This window comes from Chenopodium quinoa, unplaced genomic scaffold (assembly GCF_001683475.1).
Source record: "Chenopodium quinoa cultivar QQ74 unplaced genomic scaffold, ASM168347v1, whole genome shotgun sequence".
Lineage (NCBI taxonomy): Eukaryota > Viridiplantae > Streptophyta > Magnoliopsida > Caryophyllales > Amaranthaceae > Chenopodium > Chenopodium quinoa.
In genome coordinates, this window is record NW_018744718.1 from 2,996,334 (window position 1) to 3,020,197 (window position 23,864).

The window sequence follows — 23,864 nt, forward strand, 5'->3', positions numbered from 1 at the left end:
TAATTATCATTTGTTTTGTGTATGAACAAACAATAAGTTTATGCTTTGGGGTAGTGATTGAATTAATGATAGACTGATAAGTCATTGGTTTAATCTTGTATGAATGGAATGCTTAAGTTGCCAATATGACCTGTTAAAAGTCTCATATACGTAGTAAGAGGACATGTGAACAAAAGAAGTAAAATCATGAATTTATGGACATAATTTGTTACGGGCGATAAGATAACTTCAATAAGGCAAACATTTCTTCAAGTAAACAATAAGGATATAAGTTTCATCACACATATTTTCAAGGTGCAAATATTTATATTTACATTAGTACATAATACATGTGAAGTCATTCAACATTAAATAAAGGGATCTCCACTATTGCAAGGGTCAAACAAATGAAGTAAGCTTGGTACAACAAAAAATCAGCTAAATTTTTGGGGCCTTGTACCTCATTTCTTCATTGGCACCATTAAAAATAATGCTAAAATAATAAACATAGTCTTGAATTAAGCAATATTAATATGGTAATCCAACATTCTTAAGTAAGTTAAAAAAATAGAAAAACAAGAGTAGTTTAAGATTAGGAGAATACTAAGATGAGAAAATGAAGAACCAAATACGGATAAAAAGGTGTTTATGCCGGAAATTCTGCAGTAAGTTGTCGGTGTTAATTGTCTGCTAAATACTCTTTAAAAGGTTAGACAAAGAATAATAAATATAAAAGGAACTGGTCCAACTGATAAATAAACTATGCAAAAGAATATGCTAAACCTTTTCTATTTTCTTTTAATTATAATTTTTTATTATTATTTTTTTATTTATTTATATTATTTATAATGATGATGGAACAACATCTGCTGTTCAGGCTCTCCCTTTTTTTCTTTACAATTTTAAATTATTTTTCCTTTTTTCTTTCTGCTAATAACTTTTTTCAAGTTGTTTCCTTTTTTTGCAAAGAAAGAATTTACACTTTTTATTCTGAGCTGATTTTGTATTAGACGGTCTAAACAAGCGTTTTTGTCTTTTAATCAAACTATTCCATAACTTTTCCTAAAAATACATGTAATTAAGGTTTTTTTTAAAAAAAAAAAAAATTAATTTTGCCCATTTATTAAACCTACACATACACTTAGCTCTTGAATTCTTGATATACTAAAAAACAAATACGAATTTTATACGGAGTATTAAGTTGTTTCATTTCCGTTCTTAACTTTTTTTATGGATTATTTTTGATATAATTACTTAATAATATTAATTTTGTTTGAGGTATGATCAATAATTAATTAATAATAATTAATATAACAATTATATGACAATTTTGACAAAAAAAAACAATTATAAAAACCGTAAATAAAACATTATAGTTATAGTACTAAAAAAACTAGAATACTATAACAATAATAAAAACAATAAAATATGACAATTTTCATTAAGCTAAACGATAATAAATATGCTAAACAATAATAATAACAATGGGCTAACTCTTAAAATAAAAAAAAGGCTAATTGCTCTGCTGTGCTAAAAGTTTAAAATTTGCTTTGCTCAAAAGCTCAAAAGAACAAGTCCATAATACTCTGTAACTTTTAGGGCCTGTTCACATTTAGTTAAGTTCAGTTCAGCTCCAATCAGTTCAGTTCAGTTCAGCTCCTAATTTCTCTCTCTCATAAAATATTCATTTCAGCTCGATTCAGTTTAGTTCAGTTCAACTCCAATCAGTTCAGTTCAGCTCCAATTAGTTCAGTTCAGTTCGTTCAATTCAGCTCAGTTCAGTAAATATGAACAAACCCTTAGGGTCTGTTCTCTTACGTTGAAATTCAGTTCAGTTCAGTTCACTTCAGTTCAGTTCAGCTCAACTCAGCTCCTAATTTCCTTCTCTTATAAAATATTCAGTTCAGTTTAGTTCAGTTCAGCTGAGTTTAGTCAATGAAAACAGACCCTTAGTCTTTGTGTTTTAACTCCATAAGCATAATGTGTATGTTTTGACTATGAACAATTGTCAAAATGTATACTTTTTTTTGGAGCATGTCAAAATGTATACTTAAAATAATCTCTTTGTCTCATTTTACTTATCATTATCATATTAAGTTATTAGTCCAAAAATTCTAGCAAAAATTAGTAAAGACAAACAAGTAAATTAGACTGCGGAAATATTTGATCCAGCAAAATAAACCCATAAAACATTCACCAATTTTTATATGTGGCTTGTCACACCGTGTGCGTAACTATTACGGAGGTTACTATGTTAGTGTTAAAGGGAAATTCAGTTAATGTTACAGGGGTTAATTTATCAGTATTATAGATGTTACTCGGTCAGTTTATAAGGGCTCTTAGATCAATTTATAGAGTTTACTCAGGGCCTGTTCTGATTTACTGAATTGAGCTGAACTGAACTGATTGGAGATGAACTGAACTGAGAGAAGAAAATTAGGAACTGAACTGAACTGATTGGAGATGAACTGAACTGAGAGAAGGAAATTAGGAACTGAACTGAACTAAGCTGAATTGATTAGAGCTGAATTGAACTGAAGCTGAAGAAAATAGACCCTCAATCAGTGTTATGGGGTTATTTTATTCTATTTAAATATAAGCGATTACAAGTATGACCAGTCGTACACAAAACGCATTATATATATATATATTACCAGAATTTGGCTTTTCTTCTGAAATACAAAAATATTCATCATCATTAAAATAAAAAAGAAACTTTGGAGGAGGAGGGGGCAAAGAGCTACAGAAAGGGCCAAGGAAGGTTCTTTTCTGCATCAAATCCATTTCTTTAATAAGTGCATATCTTTGTTCTCTCTCTTCTCCTTCTTCCTCTTCATCTACATTTTCCACTTAATTCAAGGTTATATCTGAATTACTTACTTTATTTTTCTCTGTAATATTTCAAGTGGGGTGTTTAAAACTTTAATGTCTAGGCAATTTAAGCATGACTACATAGGGTTTTCAGAGGTTTCTTCAATGGAAAACTCTGTTCATTCACCCAAATTTTCTCTGAAAACTGAGTTGAGTCTTGGATTACCAGGTTCTGAGTCACCTGAAAGGAAACCTGGAGTTACTATTTTTGGTAAGGATTTTGAAGGAAAAATCCAAAATGGGTCAATTAAATCTTCTTCTTCTGGGGCTAAAAGGGGTTTTTCTGATGCAATTGATGGTTGTGAGAAATGGGTTTTTACTATAAATGGGAATTCTGAGTCTAATTTGAGTAAAGATGGAGGGCAAAATGGTAATAATTTTACTTCTGTGGAGAACAACAATGTCCCTTCTTCTCCTAAACCTGTTCAGGATAAGCAGCCTCAACTTTCTGCTGCTAATGAACATAATTCTGCTCCTGCTTCCAAGTAAGTTTTATTTTATTTTTTTTGGATAAATTTACTGCTATAATTATAATATATGGTTTTATTTGTGTACTTTGTTTAATTAAATACAAGTATAACTTATGTTTGCATGTTTGTCTGGAACTTATAATGCATTGTTTTTTTCTGTTTTGATGAGTTGTTGACAGGAATTTGTTTGATTGCTCTTGTTAAATTAGTTGTTTTTTTCTTTTTTGTTATTTTGATCAATTTGTATACATCTTTTGGCATGCTTGCACAAGTAGAAGGATCTATGCTGCTTTTGAAGCTGTTCTAAATCTGTGTCTTAAAATAAGTCTTTGTTACATTGTCTTTGATATTGGTTTGGATATTTAGAGACTTTGATTTAGGATAAACTCTCATACTCATACACACTCACAACTCGAACTCGAATCTAGATGAAAACCGCTGGTACTTAAGGTAAATGGAATTGTCCTAATAATGAAGGGTAGAAGTGTATATGAGAGGGGTATTAGAATTATCTGAAAGGAATGATGAACTTTTCATTATGTAATTCTGTTTCGAAATTGTGAAATTTGGATGTCTCTTGTATAATTTAGCTATTCTGTTTAATATAGTTCAGTTGTGATCCTCTTACTTTTGTAAGATTCCTTTTGTGTATATGAAGTATTGACTCATTGTTTGCAACAGGACACAGGTTGTGGGATGGCCACCAATCCGATCTTTCCGAAAGAATACCCTGGCATCTACCTCGGCGAAGAACAATGGACAGGCAGAGGAGAAATCAGGAGCTGCATGCCTCTATGTCAAGGTTAGCATGGATGGTGCTCCGTATTTGAGGAAGGTGGACCTCCAAACCTATAGAAACTATATGGATCTCTCTTTTGCTTTAGAGAAGATGTTCAGCTGCTTTATAACTGGTATATTTTATTTCTCTGTCTTGAGTTTGGCTCTTTTGTTGTTTCAGTGGTCTAGATGGTGATATCATTTCATCAGAGTACATTAAACATTGTCACTTTCCACTATAAATTAACAGTCGTGGGTTCGTGATCTTTCTCAGTGGTTATATCTCGTGAGGAAATGAATGAATTTCCTACTGCTCTAAATGCTGATGTAACATCTATGTGCATGCGAGTTTCCTGATTAGGACATCTATAAGTGAAATAAAGTAGGATGTTATTTTCTCAAAAAAAAAAAAAAAGGTAGGATGTTGTGAAACTGAGTAGCCACAGTTATCATTAAAATTTTGATTAAACATAGGATATATGTTGTTTTCCTTGGATGTCGAAGCATTTATGTTATAAAGAGCTAAATCAATCGGTATAATGAGTTTCCAAGGCATGCATGATCTTGACATTGTCTCAAACAGTAGAAATTGACTGATTTAATATTAACGATTATGGTGCAGGTCAGTATGGTTCCAATGGGCATGTAAAGCAGGATGGATTGGCCGAGAGGCAATCCACAGATCTTCAAAATGCCGAATATGTGCTGACATACGAAGACAAGGATGGTGATTGGATGTTAGTTGGTGATGTGCCCTGGAGGTAAGTGCTGTTTGTCCTTCATCTCTTTTTTCATAGTAGACTTTGCACTGAAAGAAATGCCTTTTGGTGAGGCTTGGTGGTCGCTAGATTTCTGATTGTCAAATACATCAACATCATCCTACTGCACAATTTCCTGCTTCGCAATAGGATTAACGCATGATTATTGTGGCAACCTGATCCAAAGTGGTTTGTTACTGTTCTAGTTGTGATTCAAATTTTAAATTTAACTCATGTAACTCTGTGATACCTATTTTATGTTGAATTCCTTAAAAGTGGCTAGGACCTGTCATGTGTAATGGGATCAAATTGCCATTCTGATCTGGTCAATTGGGTTGCATGTTTGGTAATTTGGTATCATCCCCTAGCACCTTCCCTGTCTAGCGGCTTTGGTATCATATACCTTCTAAAGTTAAGGGAATAATTGAAAGATATGGCAAGTATATGGTTTCAAGCTTGTGGTTTCAAACTAACCTTTCTCAATTTATCATCAAAAGAAGTATTGATTATTTGCTTCATTCGAAGGACATTTATGCTGTTATGCTGATAGCTCTGGACCCTTCTGATCAATTGTTCTGTGTAACAGGATGTTCACTGAGAACTGCAGGAAGCTTCGGATCATGAAAGGGTCAGAAGCTATTGGACTAGGTTTGTCGTAATAGAACTTTGATAATTTTATGGCTCATTAATGTCAGCTTAATATTTATGTGGATGCCCAAATGTTGCTCAAAGATATTCATTCATTTCCTTTAACAATCCCTTTCGTTGAATATATCGATGATCAAATCTTCTTGTTGGCAGCTCCAAATGCAGCTGAGAAGTGCAAAACTGAAGCCTGAGAATAGATGCAGGCAGTATCGGAGCAAGTAGGAAGGCATCTAGTGGAACACCAGGAGCCTTCAAGAGGTTTTGAAATTTAGGGAGTGTTTATGAGTTTATTAGATTTAATGGTTGTGAAAAAAAAAAAGTTATTATGTACTAGATAAATATACATTATTGTAGACATTTCAAGCTTTTATATTAACCTCCTGAGTTTGGGTGTGCATAGTTAGATCCCTTTTTTTTATGAAACATTTTGATTCAAGAGGCATGAAATTTGGATTTATAAAGTTCAAAAATTCAATAGATGAAAGGGCAAAATTAAACTAAAATTCTATGAAAAATTTGGACATCCTTCTACAAATTTTCAATATAATATAATCCCAACAAAAAACTTAAGTTCTATGAAAAATTTGGACATCCTTCAACAAATTCAACCTGCATCAAAGTCGTATAGTAAATGATTACTTCCTCTATTTTTTTTTACTTGACCTGTTTCTTTTATCACGCTTGTCAATGCAAAATTTTAACGATCAATAACTTAAATTCTCGATAAGTAAAAATTATAAAAGTTATATATTATGATAGTACTTATTGAGACGAATCCAAATAGATCATACATAAATATATTTTTCCTTACATATTATTCACAAAAGACGGTCAAATGAGGGGTGATGAATAATGTAAAAGTCAAAGCGTGTCAAGTAATAAAGAACGGAGGAAGTATTTTAAAAAAAAATAAATGATTTTTAGCAAAAGAATAGATTCTTTAAAATGTTTTGAATTATATATACGCATTTGTTTTTTCTTGTTTTTTTTGGGCTATGGTCATATTCTAGGTTAGTATATTTGGATTATATTTGCCAAATTTTCATTTCAATTTAATGAGGTGATTAATGTACTATATACTCCAGGGTCCAAATATACACATGTTAATCATGTAATAAATCAAAACTCGACAAGTCATGCAATTGGTGCGACAAAATCTTAGTTCAGGAGATACAATGTGCAAGTACACATTAAGGACTCCAAAACAAGGAGAAGAAATCATACTATGCAAATAGCTTGTAAAAAATACAGTATGAAAACAAGAAAGTGGCTATTTGCAAATGATCTTCATATCCAACTCATCTTCCCAAGTTCAAGTAATTCCAGTTCAAAGAAACACTTGAAAAGGGGGATAGTATCATATAATGACGATACACGAAAGTATGATGCTCTCCATTTGTTATATTGCAAAATACTTATGATATACCCACTAAAATCTTGCAGAATCATCAAAGCTCATAATTGATATAGGAGAAAAATATTACACTCGAAATAAACAAGTTGATATTTAGAGGATACAGTATCTAGCAAATCTTGCCTAACCAAAGAAGTCAAAAGCAAAAGAAAAAAAAAAAAACTTTATATATAACATCATAGCCAAAGAAATCAATTACATACTAACTCAATAATTTTGCTGGTTAGAGGGTGGAAAATTATAAGTTATGATTGCAAAACTTGAACAAGGTAATGGAACAGTGGTAGGTGAAAGAAGAAATATATCATTGCTGTAAAATTACCTAACTGAGCTGAATGTGTGCATATAGAAGCCAAAAATCTGAACAAATATTTTCTCTGCATATATTTCTGACAAACCTAAGATTCAGGCTCGGAAATCTGAACATATACCATTTGAGTGTACCCATTAAATCCAGATCTTTCGAGTCTACCTAGACCTAGCCTTTGGAAGAGGTTATAATGACCATCTTCAACAATAGGCGGAACAGAGCGAGCAGGATCATATCTTGTTTGATGAGTTAGAGATGGACCGGCAACTGGTGGAACCTCCCAATAGATATCTAAGATTGATTCCACAAATCTACTATTCTGGAAGTGCTCAGAGTAGGAGATTAACTTGTTGCTATGGTTAAAGTCATCGCGCATATAGCCTCTTACACCCCACCATGATTCACTAGGCCCACAGAGTTCATCGATATCCAGTGCTTTCTCCCAGAATGGTTTCCTTTTTGCTCTTACTCTAGCTTCATCGCTTTCTTTGAAGCAACTGTGGCCTCCTCCTGGAACAAATTTAAACAAATTTAGCTTGATTATTAGCAACATTAACAACTATTGTTTTTTCATATTATTTTGATCAAGATATTCGAGAAACCACCAACTTTGAAAACAAGAGATAGAAAGTCTATCGACAAAAAAATTATGATGCCAATTTAAAGGTAACATCAGCACTTGAATTGTGTTTAACTTGGTGTTGGAAGAAAAGAGAGCCACCCGGCCGCGCGCGCGCGCCGGGGGGGGGGTCAAGAAAATATTGAAAAAGCCCCTAAATTGTTTCAAAAAACAAGGAGGTACACAGTGCATTGTTCAATGAAAACTTAGAAAACAGAAGCTAAGATGGATGATAACTAGGTTGGAAGCACAAGGAACTGTACCTCTGATATAACTTTGATCACAAATTTGTCTCAAGGAATAATGATCTCCAGTTCCTGTGTCATAGTTATCTTCAAAGACAATATGTCTGAAACCAGCCTTTAGTGCCTGTTTCAATCTATCCAAGCAGAATTTTAAGGAAAGGAGGTAGTCTTAATAAGTGACTTGATCATTAGCATATATAGCAAAGGGAAACAATACTTAGAAACAAACACGGCAAGGTGTTTACAAGGATAAAGCGATCAACAATTTCTGGTCAGGCAATGATACCTTTTTAGTTCACTCTGATGGTCATCGAAGAAGATAAGAACTCGACTGAGATCAGTAACCCCATGTTTCTTCATTACACTTTTCCAGTCAACATTTCCAAAATCTACGAAGTCCTTCCCTGCAAAGTATGTGCAATTTTGATCAACATAAGCAGGACCCTTCTTCAGATACTTCTCAGGATGACGGGGAGTGACTGATATTATCCTAGTGTACGGCATAGCTTGTCGCAGCACCCATGTGGAATGCCCTTTAAAAGCGCCACTCTCTATCATGAGATCTGGCTTCAACCACCTTGCAATAAACCACAGTCCAAAGCTATGGTCAAATCCCATGCCAAACATGTTGTTTTTGATTGGCCGAGTTTCATATATAGGTATAAATTCTTCCAGTCCACTGATGAGATCCTTGGAAGTCCATTCCACTGTTTTTCCATGTTTCGATCTGCCTTTTGCCAACAAGAACAATTAAAATGGTGCAGACAGTAAGAACTAGATCATGTTTGTGTCTGAGTACAGATACTTGAACATGGAAAAAAGGTCAACAAACAATCACTGAAAAACGTGATAAAGGCACATAGCGCAAAGGCAAGATATTAAACAGCCATAATCCCTCATCATAGATGCAAACAATGTGCTCTATGTGACACGCATATAAATTAAACAAGCAGAATAAATAGGCCATTCCATACAAATATGCATTCATGCAGACAAGGCCAGAATTTATAAGCCTAATTTTTTATTGTGCTTCTGGCATACGGAACAAGATGTTAACTAACATAAATCAGGCGGACTGCAGATAATTCATAAATGCCATTTGAATTTCTTGACACTTTAAGAGAGCTCAAGGTGTGAAAATTCATGGCATAGCTTAAGATGGAAGCTGTGCATTTCTCTGTTATAGTCTGCTCACCCCCTAAAAAAAAACTTCATTTTGTTATTATCTCTAGATTGCAGTATTTGTTTGTGATTGTAAAGTTTATCCCTCTAAACTCAATTGACATGTCTCCATTATTTAAGACCTGAGCATGTTAATTCAGATTTTAGATTGGTGATAGTTTTGATTCTTCAATTGTGATTTTTGGGTGATACATTTGCTGGCCAGATTTCCATGGCTTGGTCAGATGCTCGGTGGACTAGGTTGGACAGAGGAGAGGAGAGGTGAGGAGGAGAAGAGAGACAAGGAACTTAAATGAGAGATAGAGAATGCCGAGATGAACATGGAGAAGAAAATGGGGAAAAAAAAATTCTGTAGTTCTAGGATTTGATCTTAGCCAGCAATATAGCTTCGCCATAGCACCCGCTGGACTGTCAAACTGCAAGGATAACGACTACTCTGTACCTTAAAAGTTTCAAGTGATATCTGAGCCACTATCAATAGAGGATGATGACATTTATAGCACTAAAGGGGGCCCACTAATAGAATCCCTCAGCTTTTTCTCAGAAACATAAGCAATCACAATCGCACCTTAATTTCTACCTCACTGTTTTTTAAAATTTGGAACTGATAAGGAAATTTATTCAAGGCTTTGGATTGAAGATTTCTTGCGTTCCCAAATCAAATACTGGCATTTGAATAAGTTTTCAAGTAATTTTATTTGTATCTTATGTAACATGTGGGAATTCAATAATTAGGGTTTGACAATTCAGGGTAAAATTTTAACGTATCTATACAATATTGCATCTTTCCATAGGTAAATGCTGTGATTACCCCATCAAGAAACTATACAATAATTGACAGTTAGGTTGAAATGATGAGCCCTAATTCTAAAATTCCAATTCAGCAATACCTCACCTTTTACACAATTGTAAAAACTTTAGAAAGGAAGTACTTGATTTGGGAAAGCCAAAAATTTTCAATCGACTACATTAGATGACTTCCTCTATTCGAAATACAGAAGCAATCAAAGCCCTTAAGATGGAGAAGTGAGGCTTTTAAAATTAAAAATATACACCAAAAGCAAACATACAGTAGATGGAGAAGTGAGGCTATAGTGAACAGTTATCATAAGTTACAACCAACTCCATGTCATTTTTAAACGCAACAAAGCACACGGGCAGCATGTAAGAGCCTACACCAAATCTCTGTTATCCGTGAACCCAACTAATCAAGCAATTTATGTGCCCATTCCAAATAATCATTACTAGATTGTCCACAACATTGATGAAACCAACAACTGAACATAAGAAATTGTACATAATTGCAACTGGCATCTCTTTTCAAAATAAGGAGATGCATATACAAAATGGTGGTTAGTCCAGTTTATTAATGACATGGTACATTAAGTGTCCAATAATTTTTTCATCATGAGTCTATCAAAGAGAAATACTATTATCAATTATCTAAGTTTGAATATGCAGTATACAATCCATTGCTTATTCTAGTAGCTCAACTAGTGGCGATGATTGGCAAGGATTTCTCCTTAGGTTCAAGCGTGTACTTAAAACTACCCAATCGATAAACCCAGATTTCCTAAAAAATCTAATTTCCACTGAAGCTAAACATCCACAAAAAGCTACAATTCAATCCAACTCTTTGTATAGGAGCTGTAAACATGAGCAACACCCAATTTTAGCTTCCTAATCCTTAAGCTCTCTCAATCAAACATACAGTAGCTTATATATATGGAGTAGCAAACAATGCTTTCAATATTCCAAAATCAATAGTTTTTTTCAGATCCAACCTTCCAAATGTATAACATTTATAACATAGAGTAGCATCTATAACATCAAATCTAACTAATGATTTCCAAATTCCCCAAAACCTATAGTATAAATACAATAATCTAGCCCCATTTCCATTCAATTTATACAAATCATAAACATTCAAAATCCCCCAAAATAAGCAATACCCAGATTCAAATAAGCAAAACCCAGATAATTTCATCAAAAACATGCATTCAGCAATCAAATCCAGATCCAATTTCATTCAATTGATCACCAAAAAAACCCAAAAAAAAAATTGAGAGGAGAGATTGAATAACTTACACCAGGGGACACCAAGAGATCCAAAATCAGAATCAAGCCCATCAAATCCAAAGAAAGCGAAACGAGAATGAGGTTGAAAGAAGCCCCTACTTGGAGTAGAAACACAAACAAGAGAACGAGTGTAGAAAACGACGGAAGAAGTGAATAAAACGACGATGAAAGTGAAAGCAAGGCAAGGCCAAAGAAGACCATAACGAGAAACAAAGTTGATGAAACGAGTTGAAAATGCGACGGTTTTCTTCGTCTTTGATTCATCGTCGGATTCTTCGTTCTCATTATCGTCGCCTGAAACTGCTGTTCTTCGAGAAGAATGCATTCTCTCTTGAACTCCTTCTCTCTCCATTTTTTGGGGATTTTCTCTCTCTGAAATGTGTTTAAAGGGTAAGAAAGAGTGAGAGTGTGAATTTGAGTGTGTGAGTGAGTAAGAACACCTGGGGTTGGTTTGATTTTTGATAGAAGTTGAGGACTTGAGGTTTTTTTTGATTAATTGTGAATTTTTTATTTGATTTTGATTATGAATTTTTTTTTCCCAATTTTTCTTTTAGATAATGGATCTATCTCCCATGGATAGGAAATTTTACATGAAGTTCAACATAATTTCATGTGATAGTGTAAACTAATGGCCTGTTCTGATTTACTGAACTGAACTGAATTGATTGGAACTGAGCTGAACTGAACTGAATCGTTTTTGAGAGAAGGAAATTAGAAAGTGAACTGAAATTAAGCTGAAGAGAACAGACCCGAAGTACTACTATAGCTTACTGAGTACATGAGTTTCACATATTAAAGCTGATTGAAGTTTTCTTGCTTTGATTGATAAAAATCAATAGAAAAGATTTCATGCAATAAAGGAGGTACTTACTTAAGCATTAAGATGATAAATAAACATTGTTTACTAGGTTACAACCTAAAAAAAAGATAATACAATGGACGCTACTAATAATACAAATCATCTTAAAAGGATAAATATAAGGATTGTATTAAACTCATGGTCTAGGTCTAGGATATGAGCCGGGTGTAGAGATATTGCTATTCCAAATTTCAATTTATCTTTCAAGGTTGTATTAATCAACAAGATGGTTTGTATGCTTGATGGCAGTGGCGGAGCCACCTTGTGTCTTGGTAGGAGTGGTAGGACACCAAAAAAATATACTTAAACTTTTGTCTAAATAAAATGTAAAGTGCATTATTATGTTCAAGCTTAATCGCAAGGTACTGGTTGGAACATTATCTTTTCTTTCAAAGGTCCATGAGTTCTAATCTTTTGCCCATTGTTCTTTTTTTTTTCCTCTCTTTTTATATACTTCTTAATGTCCTATTTATCTAGGAAAAATTGATAAAAATAATCCCAACTTTCGCCGATTCGCTCAAAATAATCCCAACTTTGATTATTTTTAAATAATCCGAACTTTGAGGGCCATTTGCTCAAAATGATCCCAACCGGTCATCCAACTTGTTATATCAAGTTAATGCGACACGTGTCATCACGTAATTGGTTGGAAAAAAATTTGAAAAAAAATCCAGAAAATAAAAAATCAACCATCCACCGACTACCTTACCACCAATCCACCACCCTCTTCTCGGCCCGTTGCACCTCCGAAGCCCCAACCACCGTCGCAGACCCTACCTCACCCTGGCGCCGGCTCCCAGACCATCCTTCCCTCACGCCGGCGCCGACACTTCTCTCCTCCTTCCCCCTAAATCACCTAACTTATACCGCGACCTGAAACAAAAAAAAAAACCCAAACACCGCGCAAACCCCCCAAATCGCCACTTTCCCACCTTCGGAACCCTAGGAGCAGTGATTTGGGTGGTTTGTGAGGTGGGCTGAGTTTTTTTTTTAAGGATTTCGGGTTTAACTAGGTGGTTTCAGGGTGTGGGTTTTGGGGGAAAGGGCGTCGGGATGCCGGCTGTAGGGGAGGGGATCTGGGCCGGTGGGAGGCGGGACTCAGGAGTGCCAGCGGTAGGGGAGGGGGTCTGGCTGGTGGGATGAGGGATGCCGGAGTGTCGACGTGGGTGGTGGTGGGGTTATCGTGGGTTGGTGCTGGGTGTGTTTTTTTTTATATATATATTTCAACCATTTATGTGCTGACACATGTCATTTAAACACAAATTAAAAAAAAACCTTTTTAACAGGTTACCGGTCACTTCGGACCATTTTGAGCGAATAATCCCCAAAGTTCGGATTATTTAAAATTAATCCAAAGTTGGGATTATTTTGAGCAAATCGGCGATAGTTGGGATTATTTTTATCAATTTTTCCATTTATCTATTATCCCAAATAACACAAAAACTTACCCATTGGGCGATAATACTTTTCTACTTAAGATACTGAAATTGATGATGTACTAATACGCTTTCAAAATTTGAAGATTCGTCAGTTTTATTGTAATATTTCTTTTTACATGTATGAGTACACCTGAATTATTAGTTATAAATCCTATTAATTGGTACTTTGAATCATGCCATTGATACAAAAAATCTATCTAGTGATTCCAAGCTTATTATATAAAAGATCTAAAAAAAATTAACGGGGTCATTGCTTAAAGCTTTGAAGAGGGATAACATATATTTGATATATTTTGGAATAATAAACATGATTGCTAAACGCAACCTCTAGTTACTACTATACACCCCTCCTAAATATCATAAATTCCCTTCTAAGCTAAAATCATCTTCACGACATTTTTGCCTGCTTTCCTTTCCACCTTCTTCCACACCTAATTTCCAGAAATTTATACCTGTATTTATTCGAATTACTCACATAATCAATTAGCGAACAATATTCCGAGATCTAATGAATATGAACACGAATCGGATGAAGTTGGGTGACACACGAAATAGGCTCAATCATTTCATACAATTTGAACGAAATATTAAAAAGTGATTTTATTTTTTTTAATTTTTTTTTTGAAGGATGAAAAGTGGTTTTATTGATTCTACACATAATAGATTCGTATGATTCTTATCAAATTCGAAGAGGCTAATGTAAAAATCATTACCCATTGCAAATTCAATGTATTTTAAGTTAAATTAATGCACTCTTGTTATTAGAGATTACTTGAGAGGAAAAAATAAATAAAATGGTTATTTTGTCCCTACATCTAATAAATGAGTGGAATAGAGGTTGCGCTAAGTAAAGTCAGGTTGCGTTTAGCACTCCCCATAATAAAGGTTTGACAAATATGATTGCTAAGTAATTTTGAATATTGACATTAAAACCTTCATTCTTTCAAGATTGCTATGCGGCTCGTAAATGTGTCTTAAATTTTTTTAAAAAAGATTTTAAAGCCTTGAAAAAAGGGTTTCAGATGATATGGTATCCTACCATTGTAAAATCCTGGCTCTGTCACTGCTTGTTGGCCTAGCCAAGTATGCATTTCATAAATATAACAGTAGGAGATTAATAATTTAACTACACCTTATACTTATTTGCAACCTCCTAGCTCGTATGCACTCTTTCTAAATGAGAGCCCCTCTTTCTAGCATACTAGAGCCAATTTTCTTAGCTATGAACGCAACCACCAACAACCTTCCTGGCTTTCTCCCTAATCCATAACGACCATAAGAGGGTTTCTATGCCAAGGGACTCCACAAAAAATTAGGTTATAAGAGAAATTTCGTAAAATTATTCTGGCTAAGTGTGTAAGAATTCATGTAGGGAAAAGAAAAGTTTTTTTTTTTTTTTTTTTTTTTTTTACTAGGAGATGAAATGTGTCATTCTTGATTTCCAGCCAATTCACTTTTTCGTATATGGTTATTGATTGATGACTTGTTTAATAAATAGGCTTAGTTATGATATATTGGTTATGCTTGATTGAGGTTTACTTAATTTCCAATATTATCAAAGATGAATAGGCTTAATTCCCTTTTTAGTATTGAGATGATGTGACATAGAGGAAAGAATTGGAGTTTTGAAGTCCTCTCATTCATCCTACTTTGAAAAATAATACATTGATCCTTGCTACTTCAAAATAATATCATAGATTTTCAAAGTTTTTCTTCTTCTTCTTTTTTTTTTTTTTTTTTTTTTTTCTGCTATAGATTTTCAAAGATTTAATATAACGCATGTAATTTTCTTCTTAGCTTGTACGAAGTATATACTTCGTATACTTGCAGTTGTTAAATACTCTGCAATATCCTAGGCCTCTGGAAAAAAAAGGATATTAGGTGTGTGTAATGTTGTTCAATGAGATTGACATTGTTTGATTGCACTTAAATTATGGGGAAAACAAAAATTCTTGGAAGAGTCATTAATGTATCCCAACTTGAGAAAGAAAAAAAAAAACTTGTTAACCGTGTCAGTAAATTTAAGAGTAGTTTAATTTCATAAGTTTTCAATAGTCTCATTTTGGTACATTTTGGAACATATTCTTAAACAAAAGTTATTAGCCACCAATGTACCAAGAAGTATAATAAGATTCGAGTCTTGCCAAGAGTACGTGCATAGGGGTGGGAATTCCCTCACCATTTCTCCCTATTTTAATTCAAGTGTCTAGCTAAACTTAGACCACAAAAATCATGATCCTTTTTGTTCCTTATCACAAAACATGTGCATGAAATGCTAGGTAATATATGTCCAAGACTTTAGATTAATTACTACCAAAGAGATTCAAACAACATTTATAACTTACTCATTAGGGATATGAAATAATTCCTCCAATCCAGATATTATTAATTGCATCATTTAGACTTTTATGTTCATCAATGTAAAATTTTGACCATTAATCTTTTATTTATTTTTAGGTATAAAAAAAAAATCAAAGAAGAATGTGATCGAGAATAGTGAAAAAGTTTATATAGAAGTTCAAATAGTGCAGTGTGATTATAAAAATCAAATGAAGTGCTATGTAAGTTTTAACTATATACTTGTTATAAAATAAATATAAGATCTTAATTATATAATTAGTTTTTTGCTCGGATGGCCGGTGTCCTAGTCATTATTATATAAGACTAAAAATAATGTTCTTAGTAATTAAATTTTAAACGAGTTGAAGATACAATAATAGCTAAATCGTATAATAACGACGAAAAAATTAGACAACTGCATGAACCAGGCTCTACCTAGTGAATTGTGAGATATAATATATTGCCTACTTACCTTGGGCTAGACACTTTATTAGTAGTCATGGGGATTAAGGATTCTCTACCATGCCCTTAAAGGGATTGGTCTAAAGCTCCAACTTTAAGGTTGAGTCATTTCTTTAAGTTTATGTCAAACTTAACTTATTATTACGTATTTAAGGTATGATTTTCAAAAAACGTGTTATATTCTACATTACTATAGGATAATACGATAGACATTTTATGTTGCAAAAATTATTATAGGAAGAAACCTTTTTTTTTATTATTTTTTATTTTTTATATATATAAATATATACGATGGACCATAAATTAAATGAAAGTATTTGACTATTTGTCTATGGCTTAACTCTTTAAATTGCCCTCCAAGTTTAAAAGACAACTTTTAATCTATACCTCTACCACTAATCACTCCACACATGTCTATTAAAAATTCCACATACACACCCATAAATTCGTAAAGTTGTTAGCTACTCCATCAAACTAGCAAAAATTAACTCTTTTTCTTCATCTTCTCTTTTTCTTAAATCTAACTAACAAATACTACCCACATTTTCCTCTCACCCACTTTTAGTAAACTAAGATAAAAAGAGCACGTACTAAAAAAATTGATCACAAAAAAATAAAATAAAATTATACAACATTTGTTACAACCATGGATTATTCTCTAAGAAAATCATCCTTCAATAGCTCCTCCCATGGTTCTTCTTCCTCCTTCAAAAATCGCTCCAATGGTAGTGATGACGACGAGTCATCACCTACACTCACAATCGAACACCCCCACCACATCCACGACGTTGGTGGTAATAACACCCCTTCGTCGCAAGATGAATTCATCGTTAAAATTGATCATCAAGATGATACCTTGGCCATCAACAACAAGACTAGCACTAGCCATGGTACCCTTTGGAGAGGGTCCTCCGAGGAATTCTCGTTCCCTAAGCCTATCGACGACATCATTAAAGACGACGAAGATGGGCGGACTAGTACAGGGTCCGGAGGGTCAATACAAAGTGGTCATCATGATCCAACTATAGGTGACATGTCATTAGACATGGACATGGACGTGGAAGAGTTACGACAACGACATAGTAACAATAACGATCAAACTAAAATTCGACGTCAAGTGTTACAAGGTGGTAAAGGTCTTCCTCCGTTACACTCGGATTATTCTAGTTGGAGTCGAAATCCTAGTGAAAGTCAAAGTCCCGATATTAGTAGCAACTTACAATATAAGAGTACCCCGAACAACAATCCTAGCAACAATGATAATGGATCAAAGGAAACTCGTGTTTCGTTCCACGAATCTTTAACCTCGGATTTAGCTAGACGTCCTTCAGAAATGTATAGTAACGTGCAAGATGACTCTACATCGTGTAATTCGTCGAATTCGAGGGATGATGATAATAATTTTGATGATACTAACAACAACCATAAGAATCATAATCATAGTTCAGAAATTCGACGGTCTCCATCTAATAAAACAAATGCATCATATAGAAGAATGTCGTTAAGTAAGACGAGGTCTAGGCTTATGGACCCTCCGGCGTCCCCAACGGAACGTTCAGGTGTGATACCAAAATCCGGTACAGTCAATATGAGGTCGGGTTTCCTAGGAAAGACGGCACCAATGTATGATGATGACGATGATGATCCTTTCTTAGACGAAGATGTACCGGAAGAGTTTAAGAGTGTTAAATTTGGTACCATGGTTGTGATTGAATGGGTAAGTCTTATTGCAATAACTGGTGGTTTAATTTGTAGCCTTGTTATTCCGATTTTAAGGAAAAAAACTATTTGGAATATGAAATTATGGAAGTGGTTAGTTTTAATCCTTGTTTTAATTTGTGGAAGATTGGTTTCGAATTGGGGGATTAGGCTTATAATGTTCCTCACTGAGAGAAATTGTTTGCTACGAAAACGAGTTTTGTATTTTGTTTTCGGGTTAAGGAAGGCCGTACAAAATGTTATTTGGTTAGGCCTTGCACTTATAGCATGGTACATTTTGTTCGATAAGAGGGCTTTACTCGAGTCTAGGAGTGCAAAACTTAAGATTGTTACAAAACTCTTGATTATAGCCGAAGTTGGAGCTATTTTATGGTTGTTAAAGACGTTACTAGTTAAGGTATTGGCATCAAATTTCCATGTGAAAGCGTTTTTTGATAGGATTCAAGACTCGTTATTTAATCAATTTGTAATTGAGACGCTTTCAGCTCCCCCAGTGTACGATGATCAAGGTCAAGACGAGGAAGAAATTCAAAATGCGGGGATTAGTATGCCTTTTAACGTGCAAGGTACCGCCTTTGCACGTAGTAAGAGTGGTACAAGTAACACTAGTACCTTGCAACGTGCACCTAATGGTGCGAGGATTCATCAAGGGGTAAATGCAACAACACCCGTACCAACACCAATACCAACACCGACACCTAGTAAGAGTCCTATAGGGTATAGTTCAAGGTTATCGGAACCAAATCATAATCCGAATAAGAAGCAAGATGAGGGGATAACAATTGATCACTTGCATAAGCTTAATCAAAACAATGTTTCGGCATGGAATATGAAGAGATTGATTAAGATTATACGACATGGAGCTTTAACTACATTGGATGAACAAATTGTGGGTGTAACAGCCCAAGATGACGAGTCCACGACTCGTATTAGGAGTGAGGCTGAGGCCAAGGCTGCTGCTAAGAAGATTTTTTGCAATGTTGCTAAACCTTTTTCTAGGTCAGTCGTTACTCTTTCTCCCTTAATATGTTTGTTTATTACTACCTCCGTTACAGGTTATGTGCAACGATTTGCCAAGAGGAAAAATGTCTAATCGTTGCATATAACCTGTAACGGAGGTAGTAATTTATTTTCGTTCTTTATTGTGCTACTCACTTGTTTAAATTCATAGTTACTGATAGAGCGTTAAAGAATGGAGGGAGTATTTATCTATCATTAATTTTGATTGAAAAATAAATTACGTTGTCATTTCACTATAATGTTTCCATTTTAACCATGTTCATCATCTATATATTCACTTATTTTATGGAGTAGTATATATTCTTGTAACATAAATTGATCATATGTCTATTGTCTAAGCTACTTGTTTTCTTTGGTGAGTATGAATATACAAGTATATAACAAAATAATCAAATCAATTTTATAAATTCAAAGGAATTGTAAGTGGTTATGTGTGTGTAAGGTATGATTCACATTTTATTAATAAATTTTTATATGCTTAAATACTTTTAATTTTCATACATTATATATTTGCTTAGCATAAAAATTTTATGAGAATGTTAGGTACATATATTTGGACGACCTTATGCGTTTTATGCGAGAAGATGAAGCGGAGAGGACATTGAGCCTCTTTGAAGGGGGTATCGATGACGAGAGAATTAGCAAGAAATCAATGAAGAATTGGGTGGTAATAAGTTACTGCTCCATATAAAACTCATATATATAATTTATTTATTTATTATTTGTTTTGTGCGTGTGTGTGTGGAAATACGAAATTTTTTCAATGGAGGCGGATGCACGATGCTCCGTGCATCCGTTTTCTCTTTAAAAACGCGGAATGAACATTCCGTTGTTCAGTAAAGAACATACATTTGTTTTGTAAAGAACATATAGCTATTTCATTATGAACATCACATATAGTTGTACTGTAATGAACATATACCTATTTTGTAAAAAAAACATCCAACTTCATGTTCTTTATATGTATATCTAAAGAACATCCGTAATATTAATTAAAAACATGATAATTAGAGGTGATCGACTTTGGCCCGACCCGACCCGACCTGATCCAGCCCGAAAATAGGGCGGGTTTAGACAAGCCTAAAAATGTATTTTTAGTTAAAAAATCCAAACTCGGCCCGAAAAAAAAACCAAAAAGCCCATTACATTTTCCCGGTTTGACACGAGATATTATGTTAAGGCCCAGCCCGACCTGAATTTTTTATCACCTCTAATGATAATATATTGTAATGAACATTATTTTTATTCAACCACCATAATCTAAAGACAAAATTCAAATAATATTTCAAAATAAACAATTAACATATGTCACAAATAAAAGTACATTATTCTGATAATCAAAGAACATGAAGATAAAGAACATTATTTAACTGCACATTATGTTCATTACAATTTTATAACATGCTCTTTACACTTTAACTGAATGTTCTTTACATTTCTATACAATGTTCTTTACAATTCTATAATATATTCTTTTCACTTAAACTAAATGTTCTTTATATTTCTATGCAATGTTCTTTCCGCTTTTTTTTGGAAGAGATGCACCATGTGGATCGTGCATCCGCCTGCACGAACCATGCTTTGAAATAGTGCATAGAAATTCTTTTAGAAGAGTTACCACTAAGGGGGGCATTTGGTTCACGGATTATAGGTATGAGGTATGGGTTTAGAAAGACCAAAATCCATACCATATGTTTGGTTGTCAAAAATATGATTTTTAAACCCATACCTCAAACCCATGAGGTATGGGGTTTAGAAACTTTGAGGGGAAGGTGGGTTTGGCTCATTCCATTCCCTTAGGTATCAAATACATGGAATTATGATATTCCATTCCAGAATTGAACCAAACACATGGTATTAAGTATCAAGTTCCAACCTGATACCACCTTAACCCTATTCCTGATTCCAAACCTATACCACTTTCTGAACCAAACGCCCCCTTACATTCCATGTAATAGTTATGGGCATTGCTCGAGCCTTAATACTGATTAAGTTTATATCATATGTGTTGTTACCTAGGTTAATGCTTTTCGAGAAAGAAGAGCGCTTTCATTGACACTAGGTGACACAAAATCAGCTGTTAACAAGCTACATAAGATGGTGAATGTTATAGTTAGCATCATTATCGTCATCTTCGGGTTTATATTCTTAAACATCATTTCCTCACAATCTCTCTTATTCTTAAGCTCTCAAGTTGTTGTCGTTGCATTTGTTTTTGGAAACACTTGTAAAAACATATTTGAATCCATCGTTTTCTTGTTTGTGATACACCCATTCGACGTTGGTGATCGTTGTGAGATTGATGGAGTTCAGGTGCGCCAACTAAAAGAGTTGCTAAAGTCTTTAAATTCCCCTGTCTCTTATTACTTGCATCATTTTGATTTTTTACACTGTTACATATTATGACCATCTTTTTATGCTAAGATATTGTTAAATTTATTTACTAATATAGATATTTAATAATACTGAAGGTTAAATTTATGCGATTGTAAACATGTCTAGTCAAAATGATGCAAGTAATCTTGAAAATGGGAGTACATGATACATATTCTAACTTTAACTGTTTTCTTCTTTCTCAATACAGATGGTTGTGGAAGAGATTAACATATTAACCACAGTTTTCTTAAGATTTGACAATCAAAAGATTGTTTTCCCTAACTATATTCTCTTAACAAAGCCAATCCATAATTATTATCGTAGCCCTGATATGGGAGATGGAATTGAATTGTGCTTCCATATTGCAACTCCTGCGGAAAAAATTGTCGTCATAAGGCAAAGAATAACAAGGTTAGATACTAACCTTCAATTACATATAATCGCGCCTATAAGTACTCGTATACAACATTATTCAATCAACATAATATTATCCTCTAGCACACACAACTTTAGATTTGAACCCGTGACCTTTGTGTCACGTTAACTCTGATACCATGTCAGTGGACTATCTCAACTTAAGCTTATGGTTGAAGCTCATGATTAGTTTATATACTCTATCAAATTCTTACTCCTATGTTCCGCATATTATGCAGCTATATCGAGAATAAGAAGGAGCATTGGTATCCAAAACCAATGGTCATATTAAAGGATACAGATGGTCTAAACATGCTACGAATAGCGGTTTGGCTACAACATCGAATGAACCATCAAGACATGGGTGAAAGATGGGTAAGACGAGCACTTTTGATCGAGGAATGTGTAAAGATTTTTAGAGAGATGGATATCGAGTATCGAGTATACCCTATGAATGTTAATGTAACGTCCATTCCAACTCTCAATTATGCTCAAGTATCTCCACCTAGTTGGAATGCTCCTCCTCCTGACAGCGGGAAACAGGTTGTTGTTCCCTAGTAGAGTTATAGTGCAATTAATACATAATTAGTTGTTTAATTTGTCTCGTAAAAACAAAATGTGATTGATTGCGTATAGGATTACAATGATTTTGGAGTTTTGAATTACAATTTGTTTTTCACTTTATCATAATTTTGTCAATGTAAAATTTTTTTGTTCACATTATTTAATTTATATATATATATATATAAATATAAATATATATATAAATATATATATATGTTCCAAGAATATGTTACAAAGTATATATATATATATATTGACAAACGTGATGAAAAATTGTGTTAGCTAATCTAAAATGGAGAAAGTATTAAATCACTCTAATTTTGTCATGAATAATCACACTGCAATATTTACATATTACTTGACATAACTAATTGATATTATTTTACTACAGGTAAGAGGAAAGTTGTTATGATTTGAATCGTTTATTTCATCAAATCACTTTCTTAAATAGTGTGCCAAAAAGTTGTCAAAAAAAAAATATAGTGCCAAAAAAGATGTGTAGAAAGTATATATAGAAAAATAGAGAAATCAAGTTATCATGTTTCCTTAGTTTAGTTTGATACGACTAAGGAAACTATCTGCCTTGTACTATATATATTCCTTTGCCATGTGCTAATGAGAACCAAGCTAAAGTTCAAGTCTTCACATGGTATCAGGCCAAAGAATTCTTTTTTTTTTTAGCTAATTAGCCATGGCTGGTGATGATGTACCACCACCACCTCCACCTACAAAGATCGAATCCAATTCCCCTTACTACCTCGGTTCACAAGATAGACCGGGGGATTTCATCACTCCTACACGTCTTACGGCTGACAATTATGATGCTTGGGTAGCCGACATTCAAACGGCGTTAGAGGCACGCCGGAAGTTTGAATTTCTGGATGGAACGATCACAGAGCTGTCCCCTCCTTGTACGAAGTCCGATTGGACAGCAATCAATGCCATGCTCATCTCGTGGATAACAAACACCATTGACCCAGATTTAAAATATTCTCTGTCAAAATTCAGGGAGGCAAAATTATTTTGGGATCACCTCAAGCAACGTTTTTCTCAAATGAATGGTCCTCGCATTCAGCAATTGCGTGCGTCCATTGCAAGATGCGAACAACCCAAATCAATGTCGGTCTTTGTTTATTACGGCAAGCTCCACTCTCTATGGCAGGAATTAGATCGTCACGAGCCCTTGATCTCGTGTTCTTGCTGTACTTCTTGTTCGGCCGGTAAATTACATGAAGAACGCCGAGCACAATCCAGACTACATGATTTTTTAATGGGGTTAAATTCTGATTTTAAATCTTCTCTTCGTACTAATATTCTAT

The 23,864-nt window shown here is 34.0% G+C and overlaps 3 protein-coding genes across 3 annotated transcripts; 2 read left to right on the forward strand and 1 right to left on the reverse strand.

Annotated features, from left to right (window-relative positions):
• Positions 1–2,652: 2,652 nt before the first annotated feature.
• LOC110703404 (auxin-responsive protein IAA27-like) lies at positions 2,653–5,900 on the forward strand. Its single transcript, XM_021881208.1, has 5 exons — positions 2,653–3,335; positions 4,002–4,231; positions 4,720–4,858; positions 5,442–5,503; positions 5,657–5,900. The coding sequence occupies exons 1-5, from the start codon at positions 2,905–2,907 to the stop codon at positions 5,692–5,694; spliced, it is 900 nt and encodes a 299-aa protein (XP_021736900.1). The 5' UTR covers positions 2,653–2,904; the 3' UTR covers positions 5,695–5,900.
• Positions 5,901–6,967: 1,067 nt separating this feature from the next.
• On the reverse strand, positions 6,968–12,008 carry LOC110703405. Its single transcript, XM_021881209.1, has 4 exons — positions 11,362–12,008; positions 8,378–8,822; positions 8,110–8,225; positions 6,968–7,737 (listed from the first exon to the last, which is right to left on the reverse strand). Exons 1-4 carry the CDS (start codon positions 11,702–11,704, stop codon positions 7,316–7,318), a joined length of 1,326 nt encoding a protein of 441 aa, XP_021736901.1. The 5' UTR covers positions 11,705–12,008; the 3' UTR covers positions 6,968–7,315.
• A 5,090-nt stretch (positions 12,009–17,098) lies between these two features.
• Positions 17,099–22,539, forward strand: LOC110703135 (mechanosensitive ion channel protein 6-like). Its single transcript, XM_021880884.1, has 5 exons — positions 17,099–19,170; positions 19,735–19,858; positions 21,211–21,504; positions 21,776–21,978; positions 22,221–22,539. Exons 1-5 carry the CDS (start codon positions 17,099–17,101, stop codon positions 22,537–22,539), a joined length of 3,012 nt encoding a protein of 1,003 aa, XP_021736576.1.
• The last annotated feature ends 1,325 nt before the right edge of the window (positions 22,540–23,864 follow it).

What these genes read in the sequence shown, in the direction of transcription:
- LOC110703404 (XM_021881208.1), top strand. Translation starts at nt 2,905, where the DNA reads ATGTCTAGGCAATTTAAGCATGACTACATAGGGTTTTCAGAGGTTTCT. An exon ending in AATTCTGCTCCTGCTTCCAA is followed by an intron (nt 3,336 to 4,001) that starts GTAAGTTTTATT and finishes TGTTTGCAACAG; the next exon opens with GACACAGGTTGTGGGATGGC. An exon ending in GTTCAGCTGCTTTATAACTG is followed by an intron (nt 4,232 to 4,719) that starts GTATATTTTATT and finishes ATTATGGTGCAG; the next exon opens with GTCAGTATGGTTCCAATGGG.
- LOC110703405 (XM_021881209.1), bottom strand. Translation starts at nt 11,704, where the DNA reads ATGGAGAGAGAAGGAGTTCAAGAGAGAATGCATTCTTCTCGAAGAACA. An exon ending in CATCAGAGTGAACTAAAAAG is followed by an intron (nt 8,226 to 8,377) that starts GTATCATTGCCT and finishes CTGCTTGGATAG; the next exon opens with ATTGAAACAGGCACTAAAGG. An exon ending in TGATCAAAGTTATATCAGAG is followed by an intron (nt 7,738 to 8,109) that starts GTACAGTTCCTT and finishes AATTTGTTCCAG; the next exon opens with GAGGAGGCCACAGTTGCTTC.
- LOC110703135 (XM_021880884.1), top strand. Translation starts at nt 17,099, where the DNA reads ATGGATTATTCTCTAAGAAAATCATCCTTCAATAGCTCCTCCCATGGT. An exon ending in AATCAATGAAGAATTGGGTG is followed by an intron (nt 19,859 to 21,210) that starts GTAATAAGTTAC and finishes GTTGTTACCTAG; the next exon opens with GTTAATGCTTTTCGAGAAAG. An exon ending in GTGAGATTGATGGAGTTCAG is followed by an intron (nt 21,505 to 21,775) that starts GTGCGCCAACTA and finishes TTCTCAATACAG; the next exon opens with ATGGTTGTGGAAGAGATTAA.